The 23,881-nt window shown below is 38.4% G+C and overlaps 1 protein-coding gene across 4 annotated transcripts in view; it reads left to right on the top strand.

Moving 5' to 3' along the window:
- Positions 1 to 23,881, top strand: part of DYM (dymeclin) — a 221,720-nt gene that overhangs the window by 153,726 nt on the left and 44,113 nt on the right. For all 4 annotated transcript variants that reach the window (XM_052775920.1, XM_052775917.1, XM_052775919.1 and 1 more), the window contains one exon: positions 1,306 to 1,408. In XM_052775920.1, coding sequence (XP_052631880.1) covers positions 1,306 to 1,408 — 103 coding nt within the window. The remainder of the gene's footprint in view (positions 1 to 1,305; positions 1,409 to 23,881) is intronic.

Here is a 23,881-nt window from a genome sequence, read left to right as displayed (position 1 = left end):
TGTGAAGGATACAATATCAATGATAAATTTTAAGTAAAAATATAAAGAGGGCCTCTTCAAACACTGAGCGTCATTTCTTGAGGCAGAAAAGTTTTCCAAGCACATACTTCTGAGCACTGAAGCTGTCCTCCAGCTCCAAGAAATAGAAGCTATCTAGATTATAACACTGAGGTAGTATTTTGCCACTTAGTTTTTTAATTACTAAACTGGCTTTAGTATTTTGTAACTGAATCTGGTGAACAAGAAGTCTGCCACTTCTCCTTGTCCCATCAAGAAGTGTAAGCAACTCCAAGAGCAGCATGCTCAGGCATTAGTGCATTTTACTGGTGCTTATTTGTCAAGGCAGCCTTTTTACCCTCTAAGGACCAACACAGTCATCCTAGGAAAGCCTGATAGGAGTCCTGTAATGCTCCAAAAAGAAGCCAGAAGAATGTTTTTGGACACAGAAAGCCTGAAAACATATGACTTATGCCACTATGGGGAGGAGGGAAAGTGGGTTATCTGTGAATTGAAAACCATGTTTGAGGTATCCAGAGGCTTTACAGAAGCTTCCGACTCCTTGAAGCTGCTGAGCACTAGCTGGTGGCCTTTGTCCACTGCTTCTGCTTCCTTCTCATCTCTCCTTCCATCATTGCAGTCAAGTTATATTCCCATATATCAGATTATACCAGCCTCCCTGAGTGTCATTGCCATGCTTTCTTTCAAAACGCATGAAAAAAATGTTTATTTCTCTGTACGTAGATGGTCCTCTGATTTCACAGATTACTTATAAAGCTAAGGTAATGCCTTATTCTTTGACTTAAGCTAAAATAATTTTGAAAAGAATAGGTACTAGTAAAATGCAAAAACTCAGCCTCCAAATACCCAAAGCTTCTGTCGTATACTTGGATTCTTCCTGTACTAAGCAATTAGGTTATTGAAACGAATAATACACAAGATGCTTAAGGATATATTGCAATATATTGCATGAGGTGCTGCACTTAAAAATTGCATTTTAACGAACACATACTAGTTATGAACTGAAATTGCATGTATACATTCCTTCTGCTACAGTTTTTTAAGAATTTAACCATGAACATATGATGTTCCTCACATCGTTTATTGTATAGAATATTTCTAATTCAAATTCTGCTGTTGCTTAGCCCAGATGTTAAATAAATAAATAAATTCTATAACTCTTGTGCATTGCGTTCTAAAAATCTCTTTATTCAGGTTTGTGCATATAATAAAGCAACACTTCTGACTGGATCAGAACATTATTGTGAATTTATTTAAATATTTTTTCTCCTTTTTTCTTCCCTCCAGTTTATTTTCTTTGTTGTCTAAAAAACACAACAAAGTGCTGGAGCAAGCCACGCAGTCCTTAAGAGGTTCCCTCGGTTCAAATGACTCTCCGCTTCCTGATTATGTGAGTATTGAACGTAATGTTTTAGTAGGTGCTTCAAAATAGAAGTGGTAACATCCCTAAATCTGCAAAGATTTATCAAAATGTGTGACAGCTAAGCAACCACCAACACCAAAATACAGGAACCTGTATGAATGATGTCATGTCTGAAACGTCTTTAAAAAAAAAAAATTACACTTACAAATGGCAAAACAAAACCGCAACTATTCATAGCTAAGAGACTTGCAGTACCCTGTCAACTTGCAATTTTCAAGCCATTTGTGTTTCAGGATATTTAAATCATACAGTTAAAAACATTAATTTTAAGAACGGGGCTTTGGCATCCACAGTATGTTAAAATGCCTAAAAATGATTGAAAACAATTCCCAGTGAGCCTTTAGGGGGGAGTACTGCAGTCACGGGGCAAATTAGTATGTTCTGAACACATGGATACATACAGTCCTCTTCAGTTTACTGAGCCAATACCCACAAACAGGCAATGATTTTGTAATTTAATTGCACGGCTTGTTGGAAAATCTCTAGTTTCGGTACAAGAAGGAGACGTCTTCCGAGGACTTGAATAATATCTTTGTACTACTGAAGTATCTTTGGTTTGTACTCATTTGAACTCTCACTGCAATACTGTGTAAAAAAAAACCCCAAAATTTATTTATCTTGCTCTGGATTTTTGAGGATGAAAATGTAACAACTGTTTTATTTTCAGTGTTAACACATGTTCCAGGACATGCCTGCCTAAGACTGTACATATCATATTACTCTAGCGCTAGGTATAAAAATACCTAAAAAGATAATTTGATATAGTAGTTTAATGACTTAAATCTAATTCAACTAACAAAGTTTCTTACCCTTCATCTTTTAGGTATTATTGCTGACATGTACTATACAAACTAGAGGCACTTGGTTATTCAGAGACATGTGGGTTTATAGAGCAAATGAAGCACTCGCAGGTTTTTCCTGTGTATTCCTGATGTCTTACCATGCCCTAATTCATGTGAAGCTCCTTACAACACTTGTGGTTTCTGATTTCTCTCCCAGAAGTTGCTATCTGACCTTTAGTTTTTGGAACTTGTAAAACATTTCAGCAAGAACCCCCTCAAGTTAGGTTGTGGTTAAAGAGCAGGAGATCCCACTTCTGTTTGCCTGGTAAGGTGATACACAAGCTGGATAAAGCTCTTTCATCTGCATGGGCATGAACAACTGAAAGCTCCCCAAGACTTCAGACCCCTTGGAGAGGACTTGATGACCCTTTCCCATGGGTTTGCTTGTCAAGGAATAGGGGTTCTTGGTATATGGGTTTCCACGGTGGTGAGGACGTGCAGTATTTTGGATGCACTGAGCATTTCTGACTACTGTGATTGATAAGGCTCTTGGGGCTGTATTTCTCAGAGGTGATTAACACCGGTGTCATGCCAGGGTCCAGCTTAAGCAATTCCACAGCTACATGTTCACATTCCTCTTGTGGTCTCATGGCTCTTTGCTGAGCTGTCTTGGAGAGCTATGGTGCTTCAGTTGGCTTCCAGGGCAAAGGGAGGCTGCTTTGGTGGAGATGGTGGCTTTTCATACCTAAGATCTATCATGCCATATATCATATCATGAGATAGTTCTGCGTAACGTATGGTATCACAGCCCAGAGGGGTTGGAGTGAGTGCTTGGGACCGGGTTTATGGGTACAGGGGCTCCATAAGCTGGAACTGCTGCTAAAGACTGTGTATTTTGAAACTAACCTAACTAACCTCTGAGACATTGTGGGGTCTTGGTTAAATAACTGTCAGGCGTCTTCAGATGCCTGGAGAATAGGGCTGAAATGTTTAACACTAACTTGTATCCCTAATGCAGGGACTACAGTTGTATGTGGCCTGTTGTCAGAAGGAGGATATTGATATTTAGTTGAAGATGTCCCTGCTCATTGTGGGGTAGTTGGACTAGATGATCTTTCAAGGTCCCTTCAACCCAAACTGTTCTATGATTTATGAAAAGACACCCTAGTATTTTCTTCCCTAGAAGAAAACAAACAAATTAACAAATTACCATCCCCACTGTTCAGAGGAAAGAAAACAGCATGATGCACACATATCTTTGTAAAAGGGCACATATAAATAAATATGTATATAAGTGCACACACACATAGGCACATATTTACATATATGTGGGTATATATAGGTATATATTTCAGTGTGTGTTTGAATTTGGTGCTTGAAAACTATTTCATAGATTTTGGACTTCTTTTTAACTTACTGGATGTGAACTACATACTGCAGCTAAGGAAAGACCCAAGGTGCTCTCTGATCAAAGTTATCCCCTTACAGATGGAGACAGCTGAGAAATGCAGTTTATGAAGCAGTGCTGGGGAAGCACTCTGGAGTGCAGCCCAGAGACTTAGATACTTCACTGAATTTCTTCCCTTTTATTGTTGGTATGAGGTAGCGAAGAAGGGGAGGAGAGCAGTTGGAAAGATTGCTGTAGGGGAGAGTAAAATCACTGAAGTTCATGGCCTGTATTTTGAAAGAAGAATGTATACTTTTATGCATGGCTTTGGGTTTTTTTTCTCCAAATTGCTCATGTTCCAGCTCAATCTGAGGCATAGGCAGTTGACTAAATAAAAGTTGAGGCCAGATTTCATTTACTTCAGCATGCTCTGCTTCTGAAAGCCTGTGCTTGTGTTGTCTGTAAGAAGAGTGAAGAATCTAGGAACTGAAATAACTTAAGTGTCTGAAGTTCTGAAGCCTGTTCTACCACTGTATCCCAGCGTGGAGCTAAAGAAAGGGATAGCACCGAGATTGCCTGTTCTGCCTCGATTTATGTCTAGAGAAGAGGAAGAGGATTGCTTAGCAGGCTATTCTCTTCATAGGCTTCATTCAGATCAGTCAAATACGTGTTTTAAAAATGTATTTCTCACGATTTTAATTCTTTTTTTATTTATTTAATTCATTTAATTTATAATTTTTTTCTCTTATCGTGGTGTCTAATCCAAAAGTGAATTTTGATAGTACCTGGGTCACAAGGGTTAAATTGTACCTAAAATTATTCTAGGTGTTGCTTATGGTCTTGTCTTCCTTTCCATCGCTTTCTGCTCATTTGTGAGTACTAGACTTTGAAAAACAAATTATGGTAAATACTGTGTGTTCCTTCTTCGGGCCAGGAAGGCTATGGAAGGAAAGAGGCAACATCAATCTTGAGTTCTTGAATTGAGCCCTGTCCATTGTGAACATCGTAGGATGGAGAGGTGCCGTGGCACAGTATGCCTGTGCCGTAACGCATACACACAAAGGGAGCAAATGGAGGTTAGATGAGATGGGCATCTCTTAATTTCTAAGTGCTCGAGCAGCAGTAGTGTTTCTACTGTACTTCGTTTTCATTATTGTACAAACCTAAGTTTTTGACCCAATGTACATTCCCTAAGCTGCTGATTATTGATGGTGGTAAGAATATACTGGGATCTTCCTTTACCAGGTTTCCTATGGTCTTTTTGTGAGTATCTGCCGCGGACTACGGTCAGGTGTCTGGTGTACCACCAAAGCTGCGGGTATCTTGCTGTGAACTAGAATAAGGAACTGACCCGGTTGGCTTTTATATTGTTCTTATTGAGGTTTTCTGAGCTTTAAAAAAGAAAAGAGCAAGTTGTTTCATTTATTAAGGCTGGACGAGTTTCCTGGTCTTTTCCTGATAAACTGCAGTCAACGCGATGGGATTCAGGAGCAGGACGGAAGAGCCAGCGGGGAAGAGAGAAGAACCCCCTGTCATCAAACCATTGGCTTGGAGACAGGATCTTTGGTTAGACCAATTCTCATGCTGCTTCGTTTACTAGTTGTTTAATAAGCTTTATTATTAAGCATTATTTTCATAGCAGCAATGACCTGTTTTGAAATATCACACTTTGGTCAAGTTGTCCTTGTCCGCGAGTATCTCCAGACTTGAAGAAATGGGAAAAATCCAGTTAGGTTTTTTTTTTTATTGCTTTCTTGCATTCAATGAAAGCACATTCTCCAAAATTTTTAACAAACAAGAACACTGGTAATAAAATAATTGAGAATTTTGCTTCTTTTAGTTCAAATCAAGACAAATTACTTAAGTAAACATATTGATTATTTTCTTTGTAATTTTATTACAGCCTAATGTAATTTGTTAAATCGTAGATACTTAACAGCATAACCGGAGGCATGCTAACTTCCCTTGGAAAGTAGCACGTCAAACCTGTTGTTGGTGCTACCATCTACCCAAACGGTTGCTTTTTAAGCTTTTCAGAGCATTGGCTGCAATTTTCAAGTACTTCAACACTTGTTATGCTGCAGCTGGTAATGAGGATTCTCCTTAACTATTTCTAGGGAGGGAGGGGAGAGAGAAGGAGATAGACAATTTTTAATTTTGGCAAGTTTATGTCAGAAGTTCAGAATTCTCTTGCTGATGTAAGAAAAAAAAAAACTGCTTAATGCAAAAATTGAGGAAAATAAAAGTCAAATGTAGGAATAGTTTTAGATTCAAATACTTTGGCACACATCATCACTTGAGTCTGTATGTGGATACATAGCTTTTGATTTGGTTTCTAAATTTATTTCAACATCATCTAATGCAACACAGGGACGAGGGATTTTATGTCAGCGGGAGCCCAAACTCTTGTTTACTGGTGGTGGGCGTGAAGGCTTAGTAGTTCAATGAAAACTCCTTGGAGCACATTTTGAGAATCACTCAACACCCAGGGTAGGGGTCACGGTTCTGAGCACCCCACGCTGCTGTCTGCTGGGAGTTCTTTTCTCTACCATCCGTGGGGATTTTACCAACAGCCTTCATTTGCTTTAATGGAATAATATTAACAGAAAATAGTGTAGGTGGGATGATCACTAGCCACATGGGGAAAAATTCTGAAATTCACTTCAGTTTAACTTTTTTTTTACCTTCTAAATTTTGGCTATAAAAAAATGCATTGTTCTATGCAGATGAAGCTTAAACGTGTTAGGGAAAATTCTAAAAATAATCCCACTTAGTGCCAATATCTTCAATTATTTCATATATAGGACTGTCACTTAACCAGCACTTCGGTGGTGGAGGAATTTTGTCAGTGATAGAAACAATGTAGTGCAGTGTTAGACTTTGCATATTTACAGATGTACTCCTGTGAATATATGAAGAGCCATCCTTTAAGCCCCTGTCCAAAATCTGCTGTTTCTTTGTTAGTTAAGGTATAGAAATAAATGCATGTTGGCAATCTGAAGGGAAAAACGTAAAGAATATGAATGCAGTGAGCTCTCTGTGTCTACGTATACACACACACACGTGAATATATGTATATATAAAAATATATAAATATATATATAAATATATATATAAAAAGTCTGCAGTAGCAAAGCCTGGTGGTACTGGGAGAGTTCCCGATCAGAGGTGACTCTTTTCCTGGCTCCTTACCAATCCGATTAAATCTACCTGCTGTGCGGAGCTGGTGTTACATGGAGGCTTGGAATTCTGTGCATGTCGATGAGTTTTTCTCTCGTCTTAATAACGAGAATTAAACTTTGCATTTGGGTGATGAGATTTCTATATTTCTTTTTTCTTTTCCTTCTCAGTTTGTGCTCCACAATGGGCTAAATGAAGTCCAATATTTAGATTCTTCTTTGATTTATCCTTGATTTATATGGTAAATAGAAAGCAGCTGTCTATTTAAGCATCTAATTCTTGAAGCTCCTAGGCCCCTCAAGCGTCATCTGGAAATAATGTAGCTTGTAAAACAAAGCTAAGAAGAAAAAGCAATGTTTGTTTTATGTGGGATGAATGACTTCAGTTGGGGTCCTTCTAATTCGGCCATTATGAGGGTTATTAAAAAGCAGTATTACAAAAGTGGTTTCAACAAAAAGAATTTTTTTTGTAACTTGTATCTTGTTATTACAGTTGATTATATTCAAAGCTGCAAGTACTTCTTAAATAGTCCTTCATTTTGGTTTCTCCAACAGAGAACAAACCTAATCTCCCTCCTATACATGGGTAGATGTTAAAAGGTTCCCTGTTTCATTTACTCCCTAGGAAGAAATTGTCTTTTATAAGTAGGGGTTCCATATTTGTCTTAGAAATTTGGAATTGCTAACGAAAAGGTAAAATAAGGTCTATGAACTGCAGTATTAGCTGTCTTTTCTAAAATCTATAAACTTCTGGATTCAGTTACATTACAGTGGATGAAAGATGATAGTACTATAGATTCAAAAGACTGAAGTCAGCCTTATTTTCAGTATATGCAGTTTAGTCGTGGCCTTGCTAAACAACTAAAGCAAAATGAATAGAAATATGTAATATTAACAGCTGTAGACTAAAATCTTTTATCCATGCCATTTGCCTACCATTTCATTGTCATATAAATTCTTTTCTGTCCCTTTCATGGCACTAACCAGAGTTTTTTCATGTAATAGTTTCGTATTTCAGTTAAGGTTATGGGATCTTGGGCTGAAGACATGTTTTTATGAAGGATGCCGTGCAAAACAGTTAATGATTTTAGCCTGTCCAGCACGTAGAAAACAAGTATTTCATTTATTATCAATATGAACAATATTTGAACTGTAAATAAATGTGATGTTTTGGGGTCCTATAATATATTCTGTGCTTACATATCTAATACTACATTAGATATGCTGCAGTTCTGTCTGATTTTTTTTAGTTATCTAAAGAACTGGTTTAATGCTGAACTCTGCCACCAGACATAAGCGTTTTCCTATAAATGCGTGCTATCGTGAAGAAGTAGGAAGTCTTCCCTGTGATCATCTGATGACTTTAGTAATGATGCAGAAATGAAATTAAATCCACTTCCAAATAAACTGGTCAGCCATAATAGAGTTAGTGTGATGCAATTAACGTTGTTTAGCTGGTAGTCTGTAAAAATGCTGCTTAGTGGTAACTGCTGTGAATGTACAAAATGTGTATTACTTGTTTCGCTGTAGAATTGAATACACTGTTGGCAGAATGGGAAATTTTTACCAAATTAAATCAAGACTCCTAATTGAGAGATGTCTGTATTTGTCAAATACAGGATGGGGGCGGGAAGGGAAGCTAAGGTAGTTTATTTTGCCATAATGTTTCTTCAAAACTCAGAAGCCACCTGCTTTTCACCAAAGCACTGCCTAGGTCTCTTCAATACTTTTTTGTCTATATTTTGTTGCATTTTTATATGTCGCTAAGTAACTCGATAAGATTTTTTTGATTGCATTAGCCATGCATTGTTAACAGTCTACAAAAATTCATTTGTGTGTGTGAATTTTTAGATCCTTTTGTTGTCTATTGTAATAAACTTAAAACATGATTATACAAGAAAAAATTTTTAGGATGTTGTTTACTGAAGGTAGTATATGGTAAAACAATATAATATTTTAGTGGGTTTTGTACGGTATGTGGATTCTAGTAATTTAAGTTGCATTTAATAGGAGAATCGCCGTGTTTTGCAGTAAATTACCTTCTTTTTGATTACTCTGAGTTGATGGCTTATGAGTAGAAGTAACATTTTCAATATCAGGTTATTCTTGGGTATGCCTGTCTCCACTCCAGTATTGAGCCAAAGGCCTATAAATACATTTTCTAAATATTAGTCATGCACTCCTTCAGATGAGTTATATTTTAGTTTGAAGAATATTACTCCTACCTAAACCCCCTATTTTTATATCATCAAAAAATAGCAATTTCAGAATAGACTGAAATAACCAACCTAACCCAAATCTAAAGCAAGCTTTTGTATTGAGTAATAGCCAAATTCTTCAGTTCTGTCTGAATTTTTAATCAGTTCTTTCCTTGAAATGAATTGGAAACTTTCCTGAGAAAATGCTGCATAAATTATCCTTTCCTAACAGAAAGAACTATCTTAAAATCCTGTGATAAAGGTGTTGGTGAAGTTCAGTCTGTTTAAATTTCTGTATATTAGTATGAAGGACTAATAGTTATTTGCAGTTGGTCTTTGCATTGTTGTGTCTTTAACAATATGCTTGTGGTTGAAGGATTTTTGGACAAATATATTGAAGAGCATCAAGAAGATGTTCTTCAAAAAGATGTTCTTTCATCGTTCAGAAGTTCCACAGAAGTCTCGTTGGCGTCTGGTATTCGTGTTGCATAGATTTCATTAAGCCTTATTTCACTTAGAAATTCTCAATATTTGGGAAAATAAGGATGACAACTGCTATTCCTTTTTTAAAAAAAAAAAAAATAGTGTTGCAGCAGCATCTTATGATCATCTAATTGAAAATCTTCCGTTCTTCAGATTTCTGAGATATGAGAACAAATTTGAAGAAGTGGGAAGAACTTCTGACATTAGCAATGCAAACGCCTACTAAAGTCTTTTAAAAAGCCAGTTATTTTGGTCATTACATACATTTGAAGGAAGCCAAACATGAACGTTATGATTTTGTACTTATTTTCCTCCTTCAATAGTTACATAGGTTTAGGGCATTGTGGTTATTTTGCAGTAAAGGGTGTAAACGATGGCATTTGTTTGCATTTTTGTATTCAAAACACATGGTTTTTATAAGACCACTTAAACAAGCGTCCTTAAAAGGGAAGACGATTAAGCTAAAGAAGATGCAAGAGCTTGTTTTAGAAATGGATGAGCACTATCTCAGGGTCCCTTCACGTCTCCCCAAATTAAGCAGTAGAATTCTGTATGCTGATTTTTCTACTCTGAGCCTACTTGTGTTGCATTTGAGAGAGCTGGCAGCCTGCTGCAATACTGGGATTTTAGAAGAGCCTGAGGTGTGATACACCACAAGCTATAGATAGAATATGTGATATATTAAGAGAAAGACTTCACAAGCCTCTCTGTACATACTGTTTATTACTGCCTTGTAAGCCAACATTTCAGACTAATGACAAATTTTGAAGTGCTTAGATGAAAAAAAAGTAACAGTACTGATCTTCCGAAGCATCTCTCTCTGCTGATTTGGTCTTTAGACACTTTTCCGGCTGCCTCCTTCACACGAGTGGGTTGTTCAGGGCTTTTCAGGAGAAGTTGATGGCTCCGGATGGTTTGTCTTTGTCAAACCTCCACAGACAAACAGAAACCCAGTGCAGTAGCTCTCCAAAGAGTAGGATTTATTTTTGTAACTGCTATGTATTTCAACAATGTAGTAAAACAAACTTTTCATGTTCCTAAAGCAAGGTTTTGATTGAAAAATGTAGTGCTTAAAAACCAGAAGTATGTTACCATATGTTATAAACATCTCAGTAATTCTTTTTTTAAACTTGCAGCCATATAAAATAAAGGAAATGGATGCAGAAGGAGGTCTGTTCAGACCCTTTTAGGCCGTTCGGTACTAAATACTTAATTGCAATTGGAATCTTTTTATGCTACTTTTCCTATATGAGATATTGGTGAAACATGAGAACTTTTTGATGTTTCACCTTCTATTTCCAACTTCTCTTCATATTTTACAGGGACACTTAAGGACTAACTAGTGAGTTTCTAGAACTCTTTTAGGTGTTATTTTAAAAAAATCAATCCATTTATTTTGAAGGGCAGTAAACAGTTACAAAAAAAATAGCATAACAGAGATCTTTCCCATTCCAAATCATAGATACTTGCAGTGAAGGAATCTAAAGACAGCCAGGGAAAATGAGAGAAATGAAGGTAAATCAAGGCTTAGTGATTTTGCAAAAGATGGTAAGAGGAAGATAGTGTGCTGTAAAATGATGTATGAAATTGTTCACGTGGCAAATGGCTGCTCAAATCTGTCTGAACTGAAAATTAAGTTAAAACGGGACCATCTTTGATCTCCGCAGAGCCACGCTTATTCCAGCTGTGTCCAAGTTACAGAAGCGTGGTCCCATCAACTTAAAATTTATCTTCTTGGAGAGGTATTATCCCCCTGAACAACATTATCACAATGTCTCGCTGAGGGCAATTCTCCCACTAATGGCTGTTGTTCGTATTACTTATAATGTCATGCAACTGCTGTTAATTGGCAGTGTGGGTGGCCAAGGGACCGAATGATGGGATGAAGGAAAGGAGAATAGTTTAAAGGGAATGAGTCAAATAAGATTGAAAGACAGTCTTGGTGTATGAAGTGAAAAAGAAAAAGGGCTGGACAAGGAAAATAATTGATACAGGCAGAAATTCAAAACCAAAAATACCCTGGCAGGGCTGGTTCCTCTCCTGCTGCTTATAAGAAGCATCACATGGCACAGACTAAGCCACTTACTGAAAACTGATTTCCTCATCACCTGGCCTGAAAAGCAGCATTAAAGAAATGTAGACTATAGAATTGTAATTTTGTTTATCCCCCTTGACAGTGGTGGATTCTTGTTCTCTGTGAAGTAACTTTGTGGAAAACCTGTCAAAACATGTGAAGACTGTATTTAGAAGAAACAGAAATTTAGAAGAATCTCTGTTTTTTGTGTTTATTGAATTCTATAAAGTCACCCTAATATTTTTCACAGGCATAACTGGAAGGATAAACTCTTATTTCCCTTTCATGTAACCAGTGATTTCTCTTAAGTTTCGAATTTCTTTGTAGTTTAGGAACTAAGCGAGATAGGGGAGTACATTGCGCATTTCATATGCTAAATCAGTTTTTGTAAATAGGAATTCTTCCACAGAATTGGTTAATTACAGAAGCAGTAACCCAGAAATTGGCGAAAAAGTATCAATTCTTAACATGCTAGGAATTAGATACAAACATGATGGTTAGAGGACTCTGTGTGATGATAGTTATGTGAACTTGTAATTAAATTGTATCTTAACACATACACATTAGAATAAGGGGAAGCCTGTGCTTTCAGTCTGATGTCTGGCTTTTGAGGGTTTAACCCTGCAGCTTTAATTTTAAAGCAACAGCAGGAGAAGTTTGGGATTAACACATAAATAAATACTTTTTTTTTTCTTGATTTATACCAACATAAAATTTTCTAAGGTTTTTCAAGGGGGAAAGAACTTTTATTAAAAAAAAAAAAAAAGCTCATAGTCATATACTACATCTGTTTTCTGCCAGTGAAATACCAAACATAAAGCTGTTTCAGGGAAGCATCTTTTAAAACATTCATAACAAGAAAAGACTCTAATATTACCCTTATTTAATCCCGCTATATTCTTATCCCCAACGCTGCTGGGAGATGTCTGTGATTGCCTATGCTGCTCTGAAACAAAGTTGAGACAAGTAAGATTTTTTTTTTTTTTAATTGCCCTTCAGATATGTAACTGGAATGTGGTGGAGGTTTTCCAGAACTGCTCTTGCACATACTTAGGCTTGAGCCCAAGCTGAGTGAGCTGTGGCCTGCTACTGAAGTATATGACATCTTCTTCAAAGACACTGTGTTCTGCTGCGTTTTTCTTGATATCAAGCTGGTACAGCGTGTACAGAGCCTGTTCCACTCCAGCGTTTGTGTGCGTGCTAACCCGAACTCTTGAGCTTAAAGAATCTGTTTACTAACAACAAAAAACAACCATCTTATTTGGGAAAAGAGAAGATGGATTGTAACGTTACAGGTTAGATTTAATTTTTTCATTGCAATAGGAATAAAAATCATAGGTATATCTCTTCCCGCCGGATAAACTGAAAAGAGAGTGGATGTTGCAGTTCCTAAAGGCAGGTCTTTAAGCTACTCACCAGCAACTTATCCGTGGCACTTGCAAAGAAATCAGATGCTTACTCAATGCAGAGAAAAAAATAATTGTTATCTGAACAAATAATGATAAGTTTTCCCATTCCCACAGTAATCTTTTTAGATTTTGATAAATCAAGACCATAGGAAGAGTCATGTCACATTCCCGTGGGAAAAAGGTTCATTGAGTTTTTCTGAAATATGACATTATTTTTCCACAATAAATTAGCCATCTTACCTTGTGGTGGACTCTGTTAATTAGAATTCCTTAGAAAACTTAGCTTAATTTATAGGTAAACAATCATAATTGCTTACGGGATTTTGGTGAGGAACAGTTGACTGACTCCAGGATGGATGTACAAAATACCCAAGTGCTTCTCTGTCTTTCAAACACAGTGATCTCTTACCTTGCCAATGTCCGGCACTGCAGTGCTTAATGAACCAGGCTACACAAAATTTAAGTTTTGTCCCCAAATAGATGAGACTTCATAAATATTTCAGCAAACTTTATTTGTTTTTTCCATATTTCTATCAAGAGTGTTTTTCCTCAGCATTTGAAAAAATGTCATCTGTTGCTTATACTTCATTTTGGAATGGGTACCTGTGTACACAGCCTTCTAGAATTATTTTTTCTGAGTTTTGGGGTTTCTGCATCTCAGTTAAAGGTTCATTTTTCAGCATTCAGGCTATGTCTGCTGTGTGCTTCCAGACCATTCGGCAGGAAGCAGAGCAGTGGTCATCAGCTTCTGTGTTTATCAGAATTGATGCAGCATCCAGGGGAATGCACTTGAAAAAAGGTGGTATGTAGTAAAACCAACATTTAATCTAAAGGTTATTCCATTTATTTGGTTTGCGTGCTATCAGCTCTCAAAAGGCTGGTTCTAATCTCCTTCTTATTTGCATTTTGTTCAGCTGGAGAGCTGTTCCTGAAATTTGGTTATGGTGGTTTTTCAGGCCCATCTTAATAGAATAAATGATACTACTACTGGCAGTGACTAGTTTTGAAGAGATGGTAAGATAAGAGGAAAACAAATAAAAACACATTCTTATACTTTATTATATTTTAAAAGGGCTTACCTATAGATCCTTTAGACTGCAAACCACTTCAAAGATCAATAATGCAGCTTTTTCTTTTAGTATGATAGGTTTCTCACATCTTTGTTTATCCCCTTTAATTTTCAAAATATTTAACACCACTGAAAGAATTAGTATAGCATGTATGCCAAGTGGTCTCACAAAGAGTTGTATTTCTGAACTACTTTTCTAACCGTGCTGCTGTGTCTTAATATATCGGAAGAAATGAAAGCACTCTTCATGATTTATCATCAGCTCTGGGGTAAAATGATGACTGTAAAGCAGCATATTCCTGCTCACAACAGTTTGGGAATCTTGTACTGTAATCCCTTATCAAGTGTCGATTATCTGGGACCTGATGTTTTTTATCATGTGCTGCTAGTATTTAAGGAGCTACAAAATGCAAAGAATACTGCACCATCATCAAAAGTTTTCTCTGTGCACACTGTCAGCTTCTGGATGAACAGCAATGGGTTAAATCAACCTCCTTTCTATTATTATTATTATTATTATTATTATTAAACATGGCTAATACTGTCAGGAGGCAGTCCATAGGTTGGGGTTTTTTTCTGTTTTGTGGTGACTTTTCTATTAATGTCTTACTCAGTTTACCTTTGCAGTGATTTTTCTTGTTTGAGCAAAGCAGGAGTCTTATGCTGCTGAGGCACAGGAGGAATGCTGGGTGGTCTCAGCAGTAACACTGCTTCGCTTGCCTCCTTGACATTCCCCAAACTGTAATGATGGAAATGTCTGCTCTGCAAACTCCTTCTGACTTTCTTATGCCTCCCACAATAATTTCAATAGCAGTTTTCACCCTAAGGGCAAGAATACAGAGTCTTTTGGCTGCTGAGTGTGTGGAGAGTAGCACTGACTTTTTCCACTGACATCTTGTGCGTCATCAGGACCAGAAGATCTTCTGCTTGGATGGTCTGCAAATTACGGAAACTTGATGCAGTCCGTGTTTATTATTGAGGACTTGGATTCTACAGTCTCGCTTGTGATGTTTCTTCTCTTAAGTAGGGTCAAAATTATTCAGAGTGGTACTTTCAGTGGAAGACGGTTGTCATAGTTCCAAGGCAATGATGGTTTTGAAATGTCATGGCAAAGATGCTGAACCACAGGATCTAATCAGTGAGGAACCAATGGAGAACTTCTGACTTCAGCTTCTGTGCAGTTGACAGCTTTAGTGAGGAACTGGTATTTATTCAGTTAGTTTTGATACTTTCTCAATTAAAACAGCTTAGACACTGAAGACAGGTCTGCAAAATCTGTAGCACTGAGTGATTTTCTTGAATGACAGCAGTTGGTTCGTTGGAAAATCGCTCTTAGATGTATATATATTTTGCAATGAGTGGCATAGCTGTTACTGCCAAACATAATACCAAGGGTGAAGAAAATAGTTGATAATATAGGCAGAGATGATGCTGGGGCTATAAGGAACTAGTGGATAAATTACATTCCTATAACTGTGATGTGCTGTATGGAGGAAAGTTTGGGAGGTGTGAAAGGAAAATGTGAAGAAAACTGTTCAGTTTAAATTGCTAATTGGTCTTCTGTCTGTTTGCAACACGTAGTGTTTTTTCATCTTATTCTTCATGATAGAAATAAGGGCTTCTATACTTCAGTTAAACTTCACATAGGATAAAAAGGGATAAGAACCCATTTGAACAAGCATTAAAGATATGATAAGGATTCTTAAATCTGGACTTAAGTACATACTAAAGCACAAACATCAGCACATATGTTAGCAACTGTACCCGCCTGGAAAAAGTGTTAAGAGGTTCATCAGAAGTCATCTTTAACAAATACACTTTTAGGTCTAGAGGTTTTATTAAGTAACGCTTACATATTAAATGCAAAAATGCGAAACTTTATGTGTGTGTTATATAAGACCTGCCATGCAATTTAAAAAAAAAAAAAAAAAAAAAAAAAAAGAATTAGGAAGTGTCGAAGTTTCAGTTCATGTAGCAGTAATTACTGCATAACACCTCCGAACAGTTTTGCTGGTGACATTTTACAGCTAAACTGCATGTGTAGTGCTGGAATCAGAAACTTTTTCACTTGAGTAACATCTTTAAAGTCCTTGAACTGTACGCAAGGTAGACAGGTTCTGTTAATTAAAGCCTGTATCATGATGATCTATTTACCTTTGTATGGTGGAGTTGGGGTTGCGTATGGAACTTGTCCTTTCCTGTTCTACCAGTCAAACCAAACAAAATCTTCCCATACCTCTAGGGAATACTGCTTAGTTTCAAGGAGAAATGGAGAATTCTCCATTTCCTTTTAACAGCAGGAAAACTTCATTATTATTTCAGGCGTGATTTGAGAAAAATGCGGATTCACAGTTTTAACTTTAATTTTTTTAGTATGAACATTGTCATTTTCCTAGCAGCAGTTGCTTCCCAGGTTTTGTGGGACCTTAGAAAATGGTTGGGTTTAGTTCTACTAAATACTATTTGCATTTTGTTATCATGGTTGCATGTGGTTTGGAAATACTGTGTTTTTGCATGGACAGTGTTGGAAATACTGTGTTCTTGTATGGCTTGTGTTGGAGCCCCTAGCTGGTGAATATCAGGTATTTTGGAAACTGTGGTGGATCCCCTTATGCTGGAGCTTCTCGGTCGGCTTAGACCAGCCTCTGAAGCTTGACCTTGAGTAAATGCCTTCCATAGTCATTTACTTTTTCTAAGCCAGTTGGGGTGAAAAGCATTTTACTTGATTTGATTTGTCATTTTGCCATCTTAGGAAATTACTGGAGAAGGAAACTTGTCAGCCCTTTGCTTTCCAGGGTGGAATTCAGCACTTGAATTAGATGGGAGGTTCCCAAGAATGGAGTTTGGAAAATCCAGGACACCGGGATGAAATGCCAGAGAGGAGGACTATCTACAGTCCTGTTCTCTGGAACTGAACACCTTCTGCAGTTGTGATACTGAATCCCACCCTCAGAAAAACGCCAAAGTCCGCATCTTTCCTGCACTTAGGTGTCTCTCCATCCTTTTGGGTCCAGATGGCTGCTCGTTCTTTCCTTTTAAAGCACAGGAGCCTTACTTGTAGAATACCTTAGTAGTTGTAGCATCCCCCCGGGAAGCGAAACACCTTTAGGTCATATCTCCGTAATAACCAGACTGTAGGTTCGGCAAGCAGAGTCAACATCTGTCCTTCCTGCTGAAGTTTTGCCATGCTGCCAACAGAGATCCTCTCTAAAAAGAGAGAATGTACTTCACTGTTCATTCAGTGAAGGAGTTACTCTGCTAAAACTGTTTGCCAGTTAACTCCTCATGCCACTATTAATATCACACAGGGATATGCAGTACAAGAATTAAATAAACTAGAAGATTTCCCAACTGTAAAATCCTCAGTAAACAGGTAAAATGGGCACAGGGCTATGAGAGTGAAGCATCACCAAGAATCAGTAAAGCACTGAGGGAATTTAGGCCAATGTCTAGAAATTCTTGATTGATTTGGGAGCCTGACTTTGTAGGGAGATAGAAGATAAAGTATTTCAGTGTGAAGTGTTTTAGGACTGAAATTTGAAAGGTAGCAAGTGCATGCATGGATGGAAGAAGAGATGAAGGTGAAGATATGACCGAGTGATGAGTTGTGGATTAGCTGTAGGTTGGCCGAATAATAAACATGGTACGGTGAAGTCGCTTGAGAAGTACCAATAAAGGAATTGTACCTTCACTCAGATATATCCATGTCCTCAGAAACGGCTTTGTATTTTCTTGATCAGTGGCTACTGAAGTCAAACCCTGGGGCAAACAGGTCTTTGGAGGATCGAAGCAGTTGGGCTTGGTACCTTGGCAGGTGTTGTTCGGCTTGTTTTCCCTTGGAGTGGAGTGATCCCAGGCTGTTTTCTCAGGGACAGGACACACCACCGCGGCATTTCCTCTAGTGTAGCCTTGTCGCAGGCTGTCCTGGAGGTTTGCGTCATGATACGGGCTGAAAGCGTTGTGTTTCTCTCGGGAAATGTTGCATTACCCCATGGGCTGGCTTGACAAAATGGTGGGACATTGCTGAAAATCTGCTCTTTCAGCTTATTCGGTTATTCGGGAAGGCAATGATAGTGAGCATCAGAATGGTATTTTTATTTAGTACAGTATCTGGCAACAAACTTTGCTCCCGGTGTGACAGCTCTACTTTCATTTCTAAGCAGTGATCAGAGATGCCAGGGTTAGTTTTTGAGGTTATATTCACCATAAGCCCTGCAATTTTTCACTTAATACCTACTTTCCCACAATTCAGCATTATGGCCAAAAGTTATCTGGGTTTGAAATAGAACAGCAAAAGAATACATGCCAGTAAAATAGATGAAGATAAGATTTCTGTCACCAAAGGCTTGGCTTGGAAGTTCGTTTGCACATTAAATATAAGAGCAGGTTTCTTGTGCGCTTCCTTCTTTCCCCTCTGCTCTTCCAGTCCTTTGGCAGAGCGAGTTTATTTTGTTGAAGGTTTTATTTTCTGCTGAAAATGCAGGAAATTCAGACTTTCTTGGAAGCTCCCCAAAGCTAATACAAACAAGATACATATGCTTCTCTTAAAGTAACTAAAAATAAAGTAAATTATTTGAAACTATTTAACTGTAGAAATTCCCCTGTAAAGAGGAAAGGGAAGTTTACATCATTATAATTGTGGATGCTGTTAAATTGTGTTATCAAGGTGAAATTCCCTGGAGTGCCAATTTGTCTATTCCATACAAAAGAGTACATCACCCTGGAGTTTATAATAGCTGCATTAGAGGCAGGCAAGGAAGAGCTAACTACTTAATGTCCAAAACCATAATCATTTGAAGTATTCCTTGGCGTGTATAAAGTTAGCTGAAAAAAACGTGATGGAAAATGAACTGAAGCTGTCCATTCATCTAGACTTTTTGTGGATGTGGCTGATCGGTCTAGAACAGTTTACCAAATTTTTCCTCCTTGTTTCTCCGTGGTAAAAAGAAGAATGGCAGGAGCTGTCTGTCTGTTTGGGGTTAATTTGGCATTCTTAGTCTTTTTGATAAGTGTTACGTATATGGTGCGTGCATCCTTTTGTTTTCCATTGTTGACAAAATGCCTTTAAAGTCATATCTGCGTCATGAAGGAAGTAGTTGTTTAGGATTACAAGTTTTTGTGGTTTATGTTTGCAAATTATATTTGGGGGGGGAATCTCACTGAAAATATTTCACATGAAGAATTATAGTGAGGCATCGTGGGTAAGGGCTCAGAATGAAGAAGAGCCATAATTAAGGTTGCCTGCGCAACCTTCACCCTCACCTTCCCATTCTCTATTCCCTCATCCATACGGTAGCCTTCAGCCTCAGATGTGAGGATGGGTGGTCCCCACCGCACGGATGCAGCAACACGGACATGACGCAGGGGTACGCAGAGTCCCGTACCCGCTGCTTGCTGCACCTTCCTCTGACTCTTCCTCCACGCTACCTGGCTGGGAGAGGAGGACTGAACTTGCAAAGAGAGGCAAAGGGAGCAAATGACCTTGAGGGGGCAGTCAGAGCTAGCTGGGAAAGTGGAAAGTCAGAGATGGGTTTGCTGCTTTGAGTTCTGGAGTTGTTAGGACGGAAACTATTAAAGCATCTCGAGCTAAAGCTCCTTTAAGTAGCTTCTTTACAGCTTTTGCATGCTGTATGCGCTCCTTGCTCTGCTGGAGAGGGGCCTGCAGTGTCAGTAATTGTGAACTAAAGCCACCGAGCTTCGACATAAAGAAACCTGCACTTTTGAAAATTCAAATGTCAAGGCATCCTATTACCTGCAGCAAGATACCACTCGCTAAAAGCCATTCATTGTCATAAGCAATAAGTTCAGAATTGTGTTTGAACATGTTTCTTTGTCAGCCTGCATTTCCATCATGTATTTCTTTTGCTATTATAGGTGACATTTCCACTTTATTTCATCAGGTTTCTTTGGATTAAGACTTCACTACAATGTGCCTTTCCTGGTTTGGTTTTTTTTTTACCCTATTTACATTGTGCAGTTGTAGCATATTGCATTACCCATCCCTGCTCGGGTTTTGTTTTTTTAGGCAGATAAGCTTCGTCCTGCTCAGATTGTGCTAACTGTATAACTGCCTTTTTGATAGCAGTCGTCGTCATGCCATTTCAACAGGCAGAAACCCCTAGCAGTTATTTAGCTGAAAGTCTCATTTGGCTGGAAAATTGCTGCGATGTGAATGCACGGTGAGAAGTGGGGTTTTTTTAGTAGGCAGTGGTGTCCTGGATGTATACACGTATTGTCGTATGCTGCATAGCATCATTCATGTGGATCTTGCCGTGAAGGAAAAGTTGCTCTGTTAGATCTCTGATTTTTAAAAAAAGTTGCAAAGTAGACGTGGTTAGGCTTACAATTACTTGTTGCTTTGGATTGCGGATTACTATACATCCAGGTAAAAATGGGATGAAAAAAAAATTGTTGCATTTAAGTGAATTTGAGCTCGCAATAAATAAATATTTAATCATATTATAATACATCGTGTGGACATGATATGAGACTTAAGTTTGTGCAGTAGTGTTTTTTAGAGTCATAGAATATAATCGAAGAACGGTTTGGGTGGGAAGGGACCTTCAGAGGTCACCTCGTCCAACCCCCCTGCCATGAGCAGGGACATCTTCCACTAGATCAGGTTGCTCAGAGCCCCGTCCAACCTGGCCTGGAATGTGCCCAGCGATGGGGCATCTCCCACCTCTCTGGGAAACCTGTGCCAGTGTCTCACCACCCTCATTGTAAATAATTTCTTCCTTCTGTCTAGTCTGAATCTCCCCTCTTTTAGTTTAAAACCATTACCCCTTGTCCTATCGCTTCAGGCCCTACTAAAAACTCTGCCCCCGTCTTTCTTCTAAGCCTCCTTTAAGTATTGAAAGGCTAAATTTTTAGCCTAAAGAAAACTGTAATTATTTCATTCCTCACCCTGAAATCAAGACTTCAATATTTCCTTGATTTCAGCTGTACTGTCACTGCTGGTAACTGGTGGCTGGCAATTGAACAGTTAATCCAGCTCAGGTTGCATGGCCCTGATGGGATGCTGTGGCTGAGTGTCCAGCAGATCTTTGTCATCTTTCTGGGTAAATGGTCAAAAATGCAAAATGTCATGAAGAAATCTATCACCATCCACCTGGCACCCGTGCTATGAAATACCCTGGGTACCATGCCGAAACGGGGCAGCACTCGGCTTATAGCCTGTCCCCAGGACCGAGGGTCAGAAGATGAGCCAGGCTCAAGCGAGGGGCTTCTCTGCGGCTCAGAGCCAAAGCGGGGACAGGAGCACTCGAATCGGGTGCTGACACATCTCATGCGGCCGCCAAAGGGTGGCTGAGGTGGGCTGCTGAGATCGCAGGCTGCGGTCGCAGAGAAAATGGCTTCAGCGAGACTACGAGAAATCTTTAAAAAAGTGTTTCTTTCTCCGAAACTTAATACAAAGCTTATTGCATCATGAAAGACAGCCTCGTGTCTCTTCATAACATCGCAAGTGACTGAAATTCTGATTTTCCATCAACTGTTATTTTCCATATAAACGAGAAAGCAGAAAGCAGAATAATTTTGTCTCGCTTTTTATTAGACAGTACAAGCCATGAGGGGTAGTTAAGCAAAGTTAACCTGAATGACACATGGACATGCCTCCCTTTTTCTCCTAAAAATTACTAACATTTAGAGGCTGGAGATTTGCATTCATTCCTAATAGAACTTTTAAAATCAGTTCTCTATTATTATAAAAATTAAAATCAATTTAATGTCAAATTAAATTAAAAGGATGAGCACTCAGAATGTTCCAGTGTAGGAAACAGAAGATGGGTACCATAAATTAAGCAGGTTTTTGGTGACGCTGAGGTCTTGCATCCTCCGCTGACAGCGATTCAACTGCTTTATTTTTTTTGGTGGGTAACCATGCCTGTAAGGAACCAAACTGTGAGCATCTGCCCAGGGTTTGGCTTTTAGGCTGCTTCACTTCTCTGATATTTTATAAGCCATATACCTTCAACTGTTTTTACACATCAGTGTCTTTCCAGCAGTAAGTATTGAATTCTCTGGAAGCCTTTGCCCTGGCGGATGTCGTGCTAATTAGTAATTATATTGCAGTAAGGAAAGCAACAGTATTGCAGGATGGTCAGAGATGAGAACATCCAGCTCTGCCCGTAGTTTGCCTTGGCTTTGCACATTTGTGTGTCCCTTGTTAGTGTTTATCAAACTCAAATTATTTTTCTCCAGATAATGTTCTCATTCTTGTGCTCGTCCTGTTTTCCTCTGCATCGTCTCAGCTTGTTTCCATTCTCTTTTCTCTGGCATTATCACTTGTTTGTTCCTTTTTCTTTTAACAAAAGAGACCCAGCCTACCCAGACTGTACCTGGATCTCCTGTAGCTGTCGCTGCTGGTTTGTTCCTTGTGCAACTAGAACATGACCAAGCATCTGGCTTTTTGCGTTAAAAATGAAAATCTTTGCAAAAAACTACCACATTTAATTCCTATCCTGAGAAGGAACCATGAGGTGGTTACCTAGGATTACCCACAGTAATGTTAGTGTTGTGCCTACATTCCCGTCCCTTTTGTAGGCACGATTTCAGTCTCAGGAAGTTGGTACCAAGCTTTAGCTTCCGCATTTCTTTTAATGATGGGTATAATTATTTCTATGGGCATAAACAAAAAAAAAAGGCGGGGGAGGACTGGTACTCATCACTATCAACAGAGGCAGCTGAGCCCTGTTTTTTAAAGGAATACTGTAATAATTTTGAATGCGAATGCCACATTGAATTTGTCAATTGTAAGCAATAGGAAAATGCCATTACTTCTAACTCCTCTCTCATTTAAATGTACTGTTCAATAGATTGAAACTTGTCTACCTGTCCCCCCAAAATCAATATCTATCTTTTCTTTTCTTGTAACAGCTAATTCAGTTTAAAAAATAGTCTTACAAGGTTGCTGTGGATGATGGTAGTCCTTGTCTTGGCCATACACGTTCAGCGTTTCAGCTGTGTTCAGCTGGTCTGAAAGTTAATACGCAGGGTGATAAACTTCTCTTCGACTGCAAAATGTTTTTGTAACCTTATTTATATCTGTCGTGACGCCATGTCTAGATGCAGAGGGGCCGAAGCTTGATACTGGTGATACAGAGCAACAAAAGCACACAGCATTTTATCAGCTCTTACAGCATTTCTCCATTGTCTCATCCAAATGCTGTCCTTGGCTTTCTGCTTGTTTTTTCCTGTTTTGAAAACTTTTAAGCCTTTACAAATGCTTTAATTGCTAATTATAGGAGCGTACAGCTCTCCAGATAACATATATGCAATACTAGGATTCAGTCCCACTTCTCTGTCTTTTATGGAGCTTGTTCCTCTTATAAATTATTTTTTTGGTATAGTCAGTTATGGGTAAAAATCTTCACTGCAGCTCCTGGTTTTCTTCATTTGGGTCCCAGATTCTTCACCTGGAACACTGTAGCTGAAAAACAGATGGCTGGTTCTGTCCATCAGCTTCTAAAAACTTTAAATATGATTATTGAGCAATAACCTCTGGTAACTTCTAATTGTTTGAAGCTGACCAGTAGCAGAGTCTGCCTTTTCTTGAAATAACATGTTTGGAGATGGTTAGCAATGCTTTCTGTTTAAACTAGCTGTATGCCCGGGTTTTAAGGTGAACATATTTCATTAAAAAGCATTTAGTTTTTGAAAAACAATTGTGTGACTTGTTACCTTTCTGGTAACTGGATAGATCTCACTTGATCCTGAATCATAATGTTTCTGCAAAAGCAATGCATTCTGTATTTTAGGATAGTGTCTCAGTCACCAGGTCATCCTGCTGCATTGGGGACAGAATTATGCCGATGCTCAGGGCTTTTTAAAAGCCACCATAATATACCATATTCTCAAT

Source organism: Harpia harpyja, chromosome Z (assembly GCF_026419915.1).
Source record: "Harpia harpyja isolate bHarHar1 chromosome Z, bHarHar1 primary haplotype, whole genome shotgun sequence".
NCBI classification, from domain to species: Eukaryota; Metazoa; Chordata; class Aves; order Accipitriformes; family Accipitridae; genus Harpia; species Harpia harpyja.
Note: the sequence above shows the minus strand (reverse complement) of the source record. Positions and strands in the feature narration are given on the sequence as shown.